Below are 13332 nucleotides of genomic sequence, written 5' to 3'. Positions count from 1 at the left end.
GCATAAAATAGTCAAAATATGCTATCTTAGAATTATGAAACATTTTGTTGATCCTACGTCACAAGAGAAAATCATTCATATTAATACAGATGACAGCAAGGCATCTAGAGTCATGAAAACATTTTAAGTAAAATTGCACCGTACATTAGATAGAAAGACAGGGAGTGGATAATGGCGATGGAGGGCAAGGCTGTTGGAAGACTGGCAATGGTGTCAATGCACTTGATGCCTCCTCAGCGTAGTGGGGTGCAGCAGGTGCCTGCATATTCCTCTTCCTCATCCTCTTCATTAAAGGTGAATAAGAGGGAAAGTAAGTATGAGAAAGTGCACGGAGACGTGTCCTCAGAAAGTGTTTCCTGGAGGCTCTGCACCCCTTGCGACAACGGTCCTCCTTTCACTGACATTATCTATGAAAAAGCCAATGGAGAAGGCATTGCCAAGGTAAATGTCGAGATCAGGCGTTTGATTTTAGGTGAATTGTTTTATACCAAAGAGACTAACTTCATCAATGAAGCATCGATGATATCTATTGAATTGTTTTCTATTAAAGAGGGCTTTACTGTATTTTTGAAGCATGATAAGACCCATGGAATTGTTTTCCATTAAAGAGGGCTTTACTGTATATTTTAAGCTTGATAGTACTCACTGAATTGTGCATCATGAATTTATATGAGTATTGACTTTTCGGACTTTTTATATTGGATTGAACCCCCTGATATTGTTGGTTATCTCTCTTTGTAATAGGGTTGTTACAGTTGCATGCCATCAGCATATGACGGGCTATGTATATAAGATAAACTTTGGTTAGGATGATTTAAAAGTATGATTGGATGATTTGACATTATTAGAAGCACCAATTATGGTGCTGCAGTTAAGTACAATTATAGTTACTAGATAACGCTACAAAGACATCTTTGAGCATTCCACTATTTCAACACGGGCCAAATTTATAGAGATGCTTATATGAGTATTAAATTGCCACTTCAGTTTTGAACTGTGCACTCAATTTCTCCATTTCAAAGACCATGTGCTATGAAATATGCTGGCAGCCTATGGAGTCTATATTATGATTTTGGAGAATCAAAGAACGTTGGAAGGGATGCATCCCTCCAAAGAGAATCGCTGCCCTAATTTAGTCACTACCTTTCCTTCATATTATCCCAAACATCGCCGACTAGCATGCTATTTAATATGGCCGACCAGTATTTGCTATTTAATATTGCCGACCAGCATTAATTTTAAATAAGCATCACAAGTTTATTGTCTGTTTGGCTTTCAGATAATAAGCAAAGCATCTGACTTAAGAATTTCAAAGGAATGAACTTTGCCATGGCCAACTACAAACCCAGTCAATTATATCCACTTTTATCCACAAAATTAAGAGGCAATTTACACAAACATAACTAATCTGATCTGCAAATATGCCAAATTCTCATGTGAGTAATGAAAAGGCATTACAAACATATGTCAACTTAAGTATACCAATCTTTTATGTAGGCATATGAAGTAGAAGTAGATGTCTTCAATCAGTAGTCAAGTAGGTCCAGCTCTCATAAGGCTGATGAAGTAGAAGCATCTATCATCAAGTATGCCCAACTCTGCTGCAGGCATCATAGTAGGCACTTAGCAAGAATGTTTTACTCTCATGTTGATGCTTTAAAGAATGAAATATAAATAATAGTAAAAATTATGGCTAAATCTTAGCCCAAGGAAAAAATTAAGTTGGTAGCAAAGATCCCCTAGGGCTAAGAGCCTATTGCGCTCATTGACCGTGTTAGAACCCAGCTTTGCAGGCATCAAAAAATGCAGATTATGCTATGCTTTACACCTTGTTGCAGTTGTCTTGTGTTAAACCATCTTTATAAGTTTATAACTGATCTGAGATCCTATAAGTGGGTTTTCCATGAGTCAAAGCTTTGTCTAAGTGTTTCCCTTTGTCCTCCCTTGTGTGCTCATTATATGATGAAGTTTGCAAAAAACCCAACAAATTTTTGTGTTGGGTCTATTTGGGTCATTTCCTTAAGTCTTTGATTGTTGTTGGAGTTCTGAACTTTTGGGGTTGTCCATACCAATATGCCATCCCATCCATCTTTACCTTCACTTTTGTCCTTATTGGGTTGCAGGACTTCATCCTCCCAGCACACCTTTGCACTCAATCCTAACATCTCGGTCTTTAGCCTTGTAAACTTTCTAAGTATGGATATTAGTTTATTGACCTGGCTCTTAACTACATGCTTTTTAGTGAAATCTTGAAACTTTGATCCTTTGCATTAAGTTTTTTTGAGGCACCAGAGTTTTGGGAATCCCCTTACCATCATTTCCTTGGAATGCTTGAACTTCAAAATCTTGACTATTTGCCCTAAGTTCTTTTTGGTACTGGAGTTTCGAACTTGTGCTTCCCCTGATATCATTTCCCTAGGACCCCCAAGCTCCAACCCTTGAAAGTTTGCACTAAATAATCAAGTCTTTCATTTGCACTGAAATTTTGAACTTTCTTATCTCGTCATGCCTTTTGCTCTTTCTACATTGGACTGTTGGAGTTCCCTTTCCATGTCATCCGAGACCTCCACCTCTTAGTCCTCTGCCATAAAGTTTGTTAAAGTCTTTTAGATTGGAGTGTTGGATCATCTCTTTTTTGGATATCTCATAGAGACCTCCTCAATTCTTGATTCTTGATTCAATTTCTTCCTTGAGTGATTTATCAAACTCAGAGTTGTGGCCTTCCTTCTATCTGGGTGCTTGTTTTCTATAATGCTCAACTCTTTAACTTTGTCGATTCCTTATGTACTTTTTTCAGAGTCAAACTTTTTCTCAACCCTCTACCTTGTACACTTGTGCATCTTGAAACTCCACCACTCGATTACTTCCCTTATACTTACTATCAGAGTTAGAGATGTGAGCTTGTCTTCAAAGTGGTACTAGGTATGAGTCATCCTCTAACCCCAATCACCGACATTCTGACATTCTCTTCAAGTCTATTTGTTCAGACTTCCTTTCATTCGTATGACATCCTCATTATCCATGATCCCCAATACTTCAACTTCCAGAATGGCATTTGTATGAGGTATTCTTGATCTCTGACCTCTAATGGTTCAATACTCCCACGTTTTTTTTGTAGACTCCCACCTACCTACCTGCACATCCAGAAGGTCATTTATGACCCAATTTGATGCAGCAACTACTTGAAAAGACTTTTTCTAGCCTATAATACATTGTTCATCATTTGGGAATGAATTTGCAAGTGGTTTCGAGCGATAATGAAGAAAACCACATAACACACCACTAATAGGCTGACATGGCCCTGCAATTACTAGATCAGATCTGATTGTGCCTAGAATCATTGTTCTCTAAAGAACACAAATTCAAACAAGAAAGCAGTGCAATGATCATGCCCTAATTTGTTTCAATGGTGGAAGAGTGCAGAGCCCAAGCATTCATGCCATTTCCTAGGCCACTTTCCAGTGGATTTCGTAGGCACTCTTTGCCCTTGTACACTTAGATTTGAATACTGTTAATGATCAACATGATGGCAAATTAGATGAAGATTGCTTTTTCACGCCTGCAGGTGCATTGGGTCCCAGCTGCATGATTTTGATGCATCAGCATTGAAGACACTGATGTCACGTCATGAGCATAGGTGCTCTCTACAAATATAAAGTGGCCAAGTCTTTCTCTCAAGGCCATGTGCCCTAGTTGCAGATCTATAATGAGTTTGCATTTTCCATGTAAAGCATTGGCCTTTGTTCATATTTTCGAGCAAGCTCATCTGGGTCAAGTTGTAAATTGTTTTTGTACCAATGCGTAGGAATGTCAATCATTTTAAGTCTAAATGAGATCTATGATGATTTTGTAAACTATTTTCAGAAAATCAATAGAAGGCACTACTTCTATTCCATTTTTTCATTGTCTCCATCATCTTTAAAGAGTTTTAGGGGATTCAAAGAATTCTTAAGTTTACATTTGCTATTCTTTCTATTGGTCCGTGTTAGTTTGCATTTAAGAGTTGCTGTAAAATTGTTTTACTTTGTGTGGTTGCATGCTAGGGTACAAACTTTTGAAGACTATTATGTGAATCTTTTAAATTGATTGTGGATTATTAAGTAGAGGTTTAACTTTGAAATAGAAAGTCATATGAGGGTTGAAGCTGTTCAAGAAAGAGCCCAGAATATCAGGATTACTTTGTCATTAAGTTTTTATCTAGATTTGACTCTTGTTGCAGTAGTAGGCACCGGTCTAGTAGTTGAAGGCTGACCATCTAAATTAATAAAAAATTAAAAAATACTCATTTTACATAAATTCTTGTAGTTTAGTGTTTTGCCATTATGCACAGTCTAGTATAATGAACCTTTGTTAAAATTGTTATGAAACTATGACTGATAAAATCACTAGAGGCCTGGTGTATAATATTATATCATTTGGTTAATGATGTTGTAAGCAACTACCAGTGAATACATCTATAGGGATTACTGACGAGTTTTCATCTTATGTTGCATCATTTAACTCAACTGCCCTAAAGAAGAGATCTATGATTTATATGTATAGTAATCCTGTTAATTTTAGCACTTTCAGATTAGATGATACTCAGAAAATCAGAATTTGTTTCCAACTAGGTTAATTAGATTTATTGGTTTTTAGATTTAAGCATGGTAAGAAATGAATGCAAAAGAGACAAGACAAAGTTACCTTGGGAAAACCTCCTAGGAGGAAAAACCCAGCCAGAAAAGATCCTCAGATCTGATTATGGTTTTAGATTCATTTGACAATTACACACTTATCTGGAGTATAGAAGTTGCAGTCACAATGAAGATGGTATAGAAGACTACACAGCTAGTTTGTTGACAGTGATCATGTTTTACAGTCCTAACTTGTCTTGCTGTGTATGCACCTTTCAACTAGTTGCAGTCCTTTGCTTGAGCCTTCAATGGAGATCCCTGTCTTTGTAATCACCAATTAGATCTGCTGTACATTCATGGAGTTCGCTGTGATCACTAATTGGATCTGCACATACATGGAATTCGCTGTGATCACTAATTGGATCTGCACATACATGGAATTCACTGTGATCACCACTTAGATCTGCACATACATGTAGTTCGCTGTGACCTACTGCTTGTAAGGGAGTTCGCTGCACAAGAAGGATATATTCGTTGTGACCTACTGCTTGTAAAGGAGTTCGCTGCACAAGAAGGATATATTTCGCATTTACTTGCAGACTACATTGATTATATTGTGAGAGATAAATGTCTTATTTAGAGGAGAGCAAACACTCCTAATCAAGTCGGCTTGATCCTTTTAATTTCATTAATTTATTTAATTCCTTTTTGTGTGTAGAGGATAGGGTCGGCCCTATCAAGGTATAGCGTGGGTTTATTTAATTCCTTTTGTGAGTGTAGCGTGGGGACCTTTTGGAGTGGCCAAAAGATATAGGGCCTGGTCCTATATATTGAAGAAGGGGCTGGCCCCCTTAGGCGGATTCCCCCTTAGGCGGATTCCAATGTTGCCCAAGGCAATTGGAATCCGCCAGGCCCTAATTATAAACAACACTCCCTCTTAATTAGGGCAGAGAATCATAGCCATAATCTTTCGTCTACACAAGCATAGACTGGATCCACCTTGCATTGCCCGCAGAGGGTGGAGAGGATCTTTTCTACCATCTTACATTGCCCGTAGAGGATGGTCAACAGTTACACTAATACCATCTTACATTGTCTGCAGAGGATGGTTTAGCAATTACAATTCTCCCTGAGAAGTTTTATAATACCATCTTACATTGTCCGCAGAGGATGGTTTAACATTTACAATACCATCTTACATTGCCCGCAGAGGATGGTTACTAATTATACTTCTCCCTGAGAAGTTTACAATACCACCTTACATTGCCCGCAGAGGGTGGTTAACATTTACAATACCATCTTACATTGCCCGTAGAGGATGGTTAATAATTATACATCTCCTTGAGAAGTTTACAATACCACCTTACATTGCCCGCAGAGGGTGGTTTGATACAACACAATGTATCACTGAGATTGAGACTCCCTCTCAATTAGGGTTTCATTTTCCACAATACCAAGTCTGTCCCTGAAGTGCACAAACTTCACTTTGGATAGAGGCTTGGTAAGAATATCTGCAACTTGCTCATCAGTGCTGACATACTTCAACTGAATAGCACCTCTTTGCACCATATCCCGAATAAAATGATAGTGGGTTTCCACATGTTTTGACCTGTCATGAAACACTAGATTGATAGACATTTTAATACAACTCTGGTTATCACAGTGAATAACTGTAGGATCCCATGGCTGACCAAACAGCCCAGCAAGAAGCTTACGAAGCCACACTGCTTCTCTAGAAGCTACACTTGCTGCAATATACTCAGCAGTACTCAGTGCCACTGAGGATTGTTTTCTGCAAGCCTAAGAGATCACTGCAGATCCCAAGCTAAAACAAATACCGGAGGTGCTTTTCCTGTCTTTGACGCTACCAGCCCAGTCTGCATCTGAATAACCTTCCAAGGTTATTGGAGTGTCAAGTGGATACTTCAGCCCAAAACCAACTGTGCCTCGCAAGTATCTTAGGATATGCTTGGCTACAACAAGATGAACATGTTTGGGCATGCTCATGAACTGGCTGAGAGCATTCACAGCAAAACATATGTCTGGTCTAGTGTTAACTAGATACATCAGTGATCCAATCAATTGCCGGTACTTGGATGGATCTGCAAAATCAGAGATAGCTGCAGAAACACTTAATTTCTTTAAGTTAGATTCCATAGGAGTAGACATGGGTTTACAATTCATCATTCTAAATCTTTTCAAAATGTCAATAGTATACTTTCCTTGACTTAGAAAAATTTCGTTAGATCTTTGCCATACTTCTAGACCTAGAAAATAATGCATTTGACCTAAATCTTTCATTTCAAATTCTGAAGCTAGTTCTTTCTTGCATCTAATAATGAGTTCATCTTTACCAGTAAGGAATAAGTCATCCACATAAAGAACTAGAATTAGCATTTCATCATTGGCTATTTTAAAGTATATGTTAGAGTCAGCATCATTTTTACAAAAGCCTAGACTTAACAAGTATTTATCAATTCTTTCATACCAAGCACGAGGAGCTTGTTTAAGGCCATACAGAGCTTTCTTTAACCTGCACATGGGTTAATCTATCCTGAATCTCATAACCTTCAGGTTGCTCAATATAGACTTCTTCCTCAATGACACCATTGAGGAAGGCAGTCTTAACATCCTTCTGATGTAGTTTCCAACCCCTAGCAGCAGCAATGGCTATTATCGTTCTAATAGAAGTATATCTAGCAACAGGAGCAAAAGTTTCTTCATAGTCTATGCCTTCCTTTTGAGAAAAACCACGAGCTACAAATTTAGCCTTATATTTTTCAATACTACCATCAACATTATGTTTAATTTTAAATAACCATTTAGAGGAAACAATCGATTTACCTTTGGGTCTTGGCACAATGTCCCACACATCATTCTTGATGATTGATTGATATTCTTCATCCATAGCAAGCTTCCAGGCATGATGAATCAAAGCTTCTTCAACATTGCAAGGTTCAGTTTCAATGAGATTGCACATCAAATCAACGTAGTTGGAGAATACCTGAGGTCTCTTAGTTTCACGGAAGGTGCCACTGGGAGCAGCAAATCTTTCAGCTTCTTGAATGGTGTTTCTTACCCAGAGAGGCCTCTTTTTGGTAATGACAATGTCACTAGGAATATCAGTGGGATTCATGGGTTCTGGTGGATCATCATGATCATCTTGAGGTGGAGGTTCAACTTGCTCCCTCTGAATCTTAGGGTTAGTATCAACATTTATATCTTGATTGTCATTAGCTTCATCAATAACACAAGAACCTTTCGATTTCTTAAAAGCAATGTCTTCTTCAAATGTAACATCCCTACTTACCTCAACATACCTTTGACCCAGGATGTAAATCCTGGATGCCTTGGAGGATTCACTGTACCCAACTAGCATGCCTTTCTTTCCGGAGGGTTCCAACTTTGATCGCTTTTCCTTGGGCACATGAACATAAACGGGACTTCCAAAGATTCTGAGGCAACTAATGTCTGGTTTGGATCTTGTGAAGGCTTCTTCCGGGGTCATGTTCTTTAGAACACGATGAGGACATCTATTCTGGATATACACTGCTGTTCTAGAAGTCTTAGCCCATAGGAAGGTCTGCAAGTCTTGATCGTGGATCATAGCCTTTGCAGCCTCCACAATAGTCCTATTCTTTCTTTTAGCAACACCATTTTGTTGAGGATTGTATGGAACACAAAACTCCCTCTTAATTCCTGATTCAACACAAAAATCATAAAAGCTACCGGAGGTGTATTCACCTCCATTGTCAGATCTTAAACATTTAATTCTTTTACCAGAGGAGGTTTTAGTTAATGCTTTAAACTCTTTAAATTTACTTAAGACTTCATTAGATTCTTTGGATTTCAAGAAGTAGATCCAAATTTTCCTAGAAAAATCATCTATGAAGATTACGTAATAAAGAAATCCACTAGGAGATGTTATAGACATAGGACCACATAAATCAGAGTGAACAAGTTCTAGTTTGTCTTTAGCTCTATTTTCACTTTTATGAAATGGACTTTTAACATTTTTGCCTATAGCACAACCTTTACAAGTGTTATCATGAATTTGACTGAGTTTAGGCATACCTTTGACTAACTTTTCAAGGGATGGAAGAGCTTGATAATGCAAGTGTCCAAGTCTTCTATGCCATAACTCACAGGATTCCAAAGCCTCATTAATGAGGGCTTGAATAGGGTTAGTAGAGAGCTTATAAAGACTATCATATCTATGACCAATTATACGAGCAGATTTAAAACTAGCTTTCTTAGGCCAAGCAAGAACTTTTCCCTCAGAAAATGGAATTTGATAACCTTTATCTTCTAGAGTAGAAATGGAAATTAGGTTTCTTTTAATTCCCGGAACAAACAAGATATCACTAAGGTACAAGAAAATACCAGAATCTAAATTCAGAGAAGTAGAGCCAGAACCTCTTACCGAATAACGAGCGTCATCACCAATTACAACGTGAAGGCTGGTATCCTTTTCTACTAAGCCTGAAAGGTGATCATAGTAACCTGTGATGTGTCTGGAGGCACCATTGTCAATCAACCATGTATTGCTATCTGAAGGAACACTGCTAGACAAAGCGGAGATGAATAAGAAGTCATCGTTTTGTTCTGAGACTTCATTTAGGTTGGCTTCACTTTGGTTAGGGTTATTCTGATATTCTTTAGCATAGTGATCAAATTTGTCACATCTAAAGCATCGGACACGCGAGGTATCTCTTGGTTTCTTCCAAGGGTGTTGGGAACTAAATGGTCTGAATTTCCTATTTCTTTTTGGATAAGGTTTCTTCCAATTCCCCCTTTCTTGCATTGAGCTGCAAGCATGTGATGATCATCTACATGGGGACTTTTGGTTTGCCCTCTTGTGATGAGGCGAGACTCTTCTTGGATGCAATCATTCTTAAGGCGATCAAGGGTAGGTAACTAAGTCCTGCCACTAATGGTTTGGATAAATGACTCCCATGAGTGAGGTAGACCATTTAGGGCAATCATGACAAGGTCTTTGTCTTCCATGTTATGGCCATTTAAACCTAGCTGATTCTTTAGTTCTGAAATTCTCATAAAGTAGGAAATAACAAAATCTTCTTTAGCCATTTTGATATTAAGTAGTTGTTGTCTTAAAGTAATTGCCCTACTGAGATTGTTAACTTCATATGTACCTTGTAGATGGCTGAACATTTCCCTTGCAGTGGTAAATGAGGCAATAGAGGTGACTAGATGGTCTTTGACTGAATCAATGAGAATCTTCCTGGCCTTGACAACATCCTTTTTGAATTGTTTTAGCTCGGCTGCATCCGTAGGCTCAATTAGCTCTTTCACTTCTATGAATTGGAGAAGATCTTCTTCCTCTAGAGCCAACTTGATTCGAACTTTCCATACAGTAAAATTGAGATTCCCATCAAGCCTATCTTCAACTTTCAGCCCCATTGACCTGACCTGCAAATGCTACACCAATCTGAAAATAAACGAATACTAAATTCTGAATCTGAAAGTTTGATCTAGCATATAGCTCTGATACCATGTTAATTTTAGCACTTTCAGATTAGATGATACTCAGAAAATCAGAATTTGTTTCCAACTAGGTTAATTAGATTTATTGGTTTTCAGATTTAAGCATGGTAAGAAATGAATGCAAAAGAGACAAGACAAAGTTACCCTGGGAAAACCTCCTAGGAGGAAAAACCCAGCCAGAAAAGATCCTCAGATTTGATTATGGTTTTAGATTCAATTGACAATTACACACTTATCTGGAGTATAGAAGTTGCAGCCACAAGGAAGATGGTATAGAAGACTACACAACTAGTTTGTTGATAGTGATCATGTTTTACAGTCCTTCTAACTTGTCTTGCTGTGTATGCACCTTTCAACTAGTTGCAGTCCTTTGCTTGAGCCTTCAATGGAGATCCCTGTCTTTGTAATCACCAATTAGATCTGCTGTACATTCATGGAGTTCGCTGTGATCACTAATTGGATCTGCACATACATGGAATTCGCTGTGATCACCACTTAGATCTGCACATACATGTAGTTCGCTGTAACCTACTGCTTGTAAGGGAGTTCGCTCCACAAGAAGGATATATTCGCTGTGACCTACTGCTTGTAAAGGAGTTCGCTGCACAAGAAGGATATATTTCGCATTTACTTGCAGACTACATTGATTATATTGTGAGAGATAAATGTCTTATTTAGAGGAGAGCAAACACTCCTAATCAAGTCGGCTTGATCCTTTTAATTTCATTAATTTATTTAATTCCTTTTTGTGTGTAGAGGATAGGGTCGGCCCTATCAAGGTATAGCGTGGGTTTATTTAATTCCTTTTGTGAGTGTAGCGTGGGGACCTTTTGGAGTGGCCAAAAGATATAGGGCCTGGTCCTATATATTGAAGAAGGGGCTGGCCCCCGTAGGCAGATTCCAATGTTGCCCAAGGCAATTGGAATCCGCCAGGCCCTAATTATAAACAACAAATCCTCCACAAAAAACAACTATCAAAGCTAAAATTAGAGTCATCTTTGTGTGTGGATTCATTTTAATCTTTTGTTTGTTTTATCTTAAAAGGATCTTTGGGAACACCCTCTCGAGCTTGGTTGGGCTCAAAGTGCAGAAGAGATCCTTATTCCTCTTGTTAATTGGTCTTTTGATTCCGTAATTTGAGGATAGATTTCTTCCTTGTTTGATAAAACTTGGTCACCTCTTTTGTGTCTTGGTGAGAAGCTTACAGTTAGTGGTTACTGCAGAAAAGAACATCGACAAACCGAATCCAAACAATCTATTGCCCAACAAGGTCATCTTTTGATCAATCACATATATCCTTGATGAAGTTGATCCTTCCTCAATTCCAAATCATTAATGTAAATGCAAGATTAATGGTCAGAGGAAAGAGGTCCCAATGATAAAGAACCTAATATATATGATGCCCTAAAACACAAGCATAAATATGTCCATGAGTCAACATCAATCCATACACAATCAATGGCCACAAGACACTGAACACTAATTTTTCAATTGATTCCTCTTGATATGGTTAAAAGTATGGAAACAACAATGTTGGGACCTAGATAGAGATTTAGATTGCCTCCTTCCAAAATTTGCCCTTTAAGGTCATAATACATCCTCTGGCCAAAATATGACCTAGCTAGAGGCTAGAATACCTCCTCTCTCCAAAATGAGGATGCCAAAATCAGTAGATGCTGCCATGGATTAGTTGTAGATAATCGATGTTTTGATTGTTGCTTCCTCTTTCCCATGGCTGCACGGTGCTCTAGTCACTCCTCTCTAGGAGAAGAATTAGGTGAAGGGCTATAATGTGATTTTTTTGGTTGAGAGGAATCAAACTTTGGTGTATGCTTAGATTGTTGCTCATCATAAGTAGAGGGATCAACATCCTCAAGAAAAATCAGTACGAGATAACAAGGCCTTTTTTTGTGTCTAATAATATGGGTTAAATAAGATTAACAATCAACTGTCCATATGTGCCAAGATTAGCTCCTTTAGACCCCATTTTTATATTACCTTGGAATCAAAGCCTCTATGTGTGCTTTTCAAATCCACCAAATATAACTTCTTCAGGAGCACTCTCAAGAGTCCAAAGGATCATCATGGAATAAATAGTAGTGCCTCCATGAATATGAGTATCATCACCACGAAAAGCAAATTTACTGCCAAGACCCTTCAACTTCTTAACTGGCTTCATAGGAGGCTCATTAAGAAGTTTTGAGATTCAAATTTACCTTTTCCATTTCAACAAACTGTTAACAAATCATGAATCTGATTTGAGCATAATAGTTGTCATAACAATTTATATCAGCTGTTCATGTAATTATCAGCTATAGGTCAACTGTCACACTTGAATATTTTGGCATCTGCTATTAGAGCCCATCAATTTGGCATTTGGGAGTTTATCCAAGATCTATATCAGCTTATGACAGTTTGTATTTGCTGTTTTAGAATTATATATTTGGTTGGCAAGGGTTTGCAATTAAATGCATTGCTGATCAACTCTACTTCAATCACTTTTTTTATCATCTTCAATTGGGTGTCAGTATTTGTTTATCGCGTCAGCTTGTGCATTGTTGAGATTTCATCACTAAGGTTCTCCAATTTAGGACATTACAATCGAGGGTTCAAATCAATGTATACTTTTGATTTTTTTCAATGATGTTGATCCTTACAAAGTTTGAGAGGGTGAAAAATTCCACGTGCACACAAATTTTGACCAAATAGCATTGAGTATGTGCAATTTTGTTTTCTGTTTGAACTTTGAAGTTTTTCATAATTGGAGACTCTAGATTTTAAATGCTCAAGAGCATTTTATCCAAAGAGTTGCCATTATTATGGTATTGTTACCATAACATGTCCAAGCTTTAGTAAGAATATGGAGACCTACTCTTCGGTTTTAATCTTTGATCCTTATGTTGTTTGGTTTGGTCTAATTCCCATTTCGTGGCTACTATTTGGACTTTGTTGATTTGTGCTGTATAACTTTTCATTGTTTTACTAGGGGGTGTTTCCTTCCCTTATCTTACATTAGTTCTATATAAAAATATCTGTTTCCCAACACTTCCTCCAAATTCGCAGCAAATTCTCTTCTACTATCTGTCTCCTCTTGTAACTCTTTGAAATTCTCTGCTCCCTTTGTTTCTATCTCTTCTTCTTGGGTTGATTTCTGTCTATATTTGTTTAACTTGAAGGGTGGTGTTTAGTTGGGATGCTAATCACATATTTGGGT

General features: G+C 37.8%; 1 protein-coding gene across 2 annotated transcripts in view; it reads left to right on the top strand.

Annotated features, from left to right (window-relative positions):
* LOC131078958 (1,4-dihydroxy-2-naphthoyl-CoA synthase, peroxisomal) overlaps window positions 1-13332 on the top strand; it is a 311267-nt gene that overhangs the window by 8 nt on the left and 297927 nt on the right. Inside the window, exon 1 of one of the 2 annotated variants that reach the window (XM_058016811.2) lies at window positions 1-441. This exon is cut by the window's left edge and continues 8 nt beyond it. In XM_058016811.2, coding sequence (XP_057872794.1) covers window positions 172-441 — 270 coding nt within the window. In that variant the 5' untranslated portion in view covers window positions 1-171. The remainder of the gene's footprint in view (window positions 442-13332) is intronic. The other variant, XM_058016812.2, reaches the window with a different exon arrangement.

This window comes from Cryptomeria japonica, chromosome 10, assembly GCF_030272615.1.
Source record: "Cryptomeria japonica chromosome 10, Sugi_1.0, whole genome shotgun sequence".
Classification (NCBI taxonomy): domain Eukaryota; kingdom Viridiplantae; phylum Streptophyta; class Pinopsida; order Cupressales; family Cupressaceae; genus Cryptomeria; species Cryptomeria japonica.
This window is presented reverse-complemented; position numbering and strand designations above follow the sequence as displayed.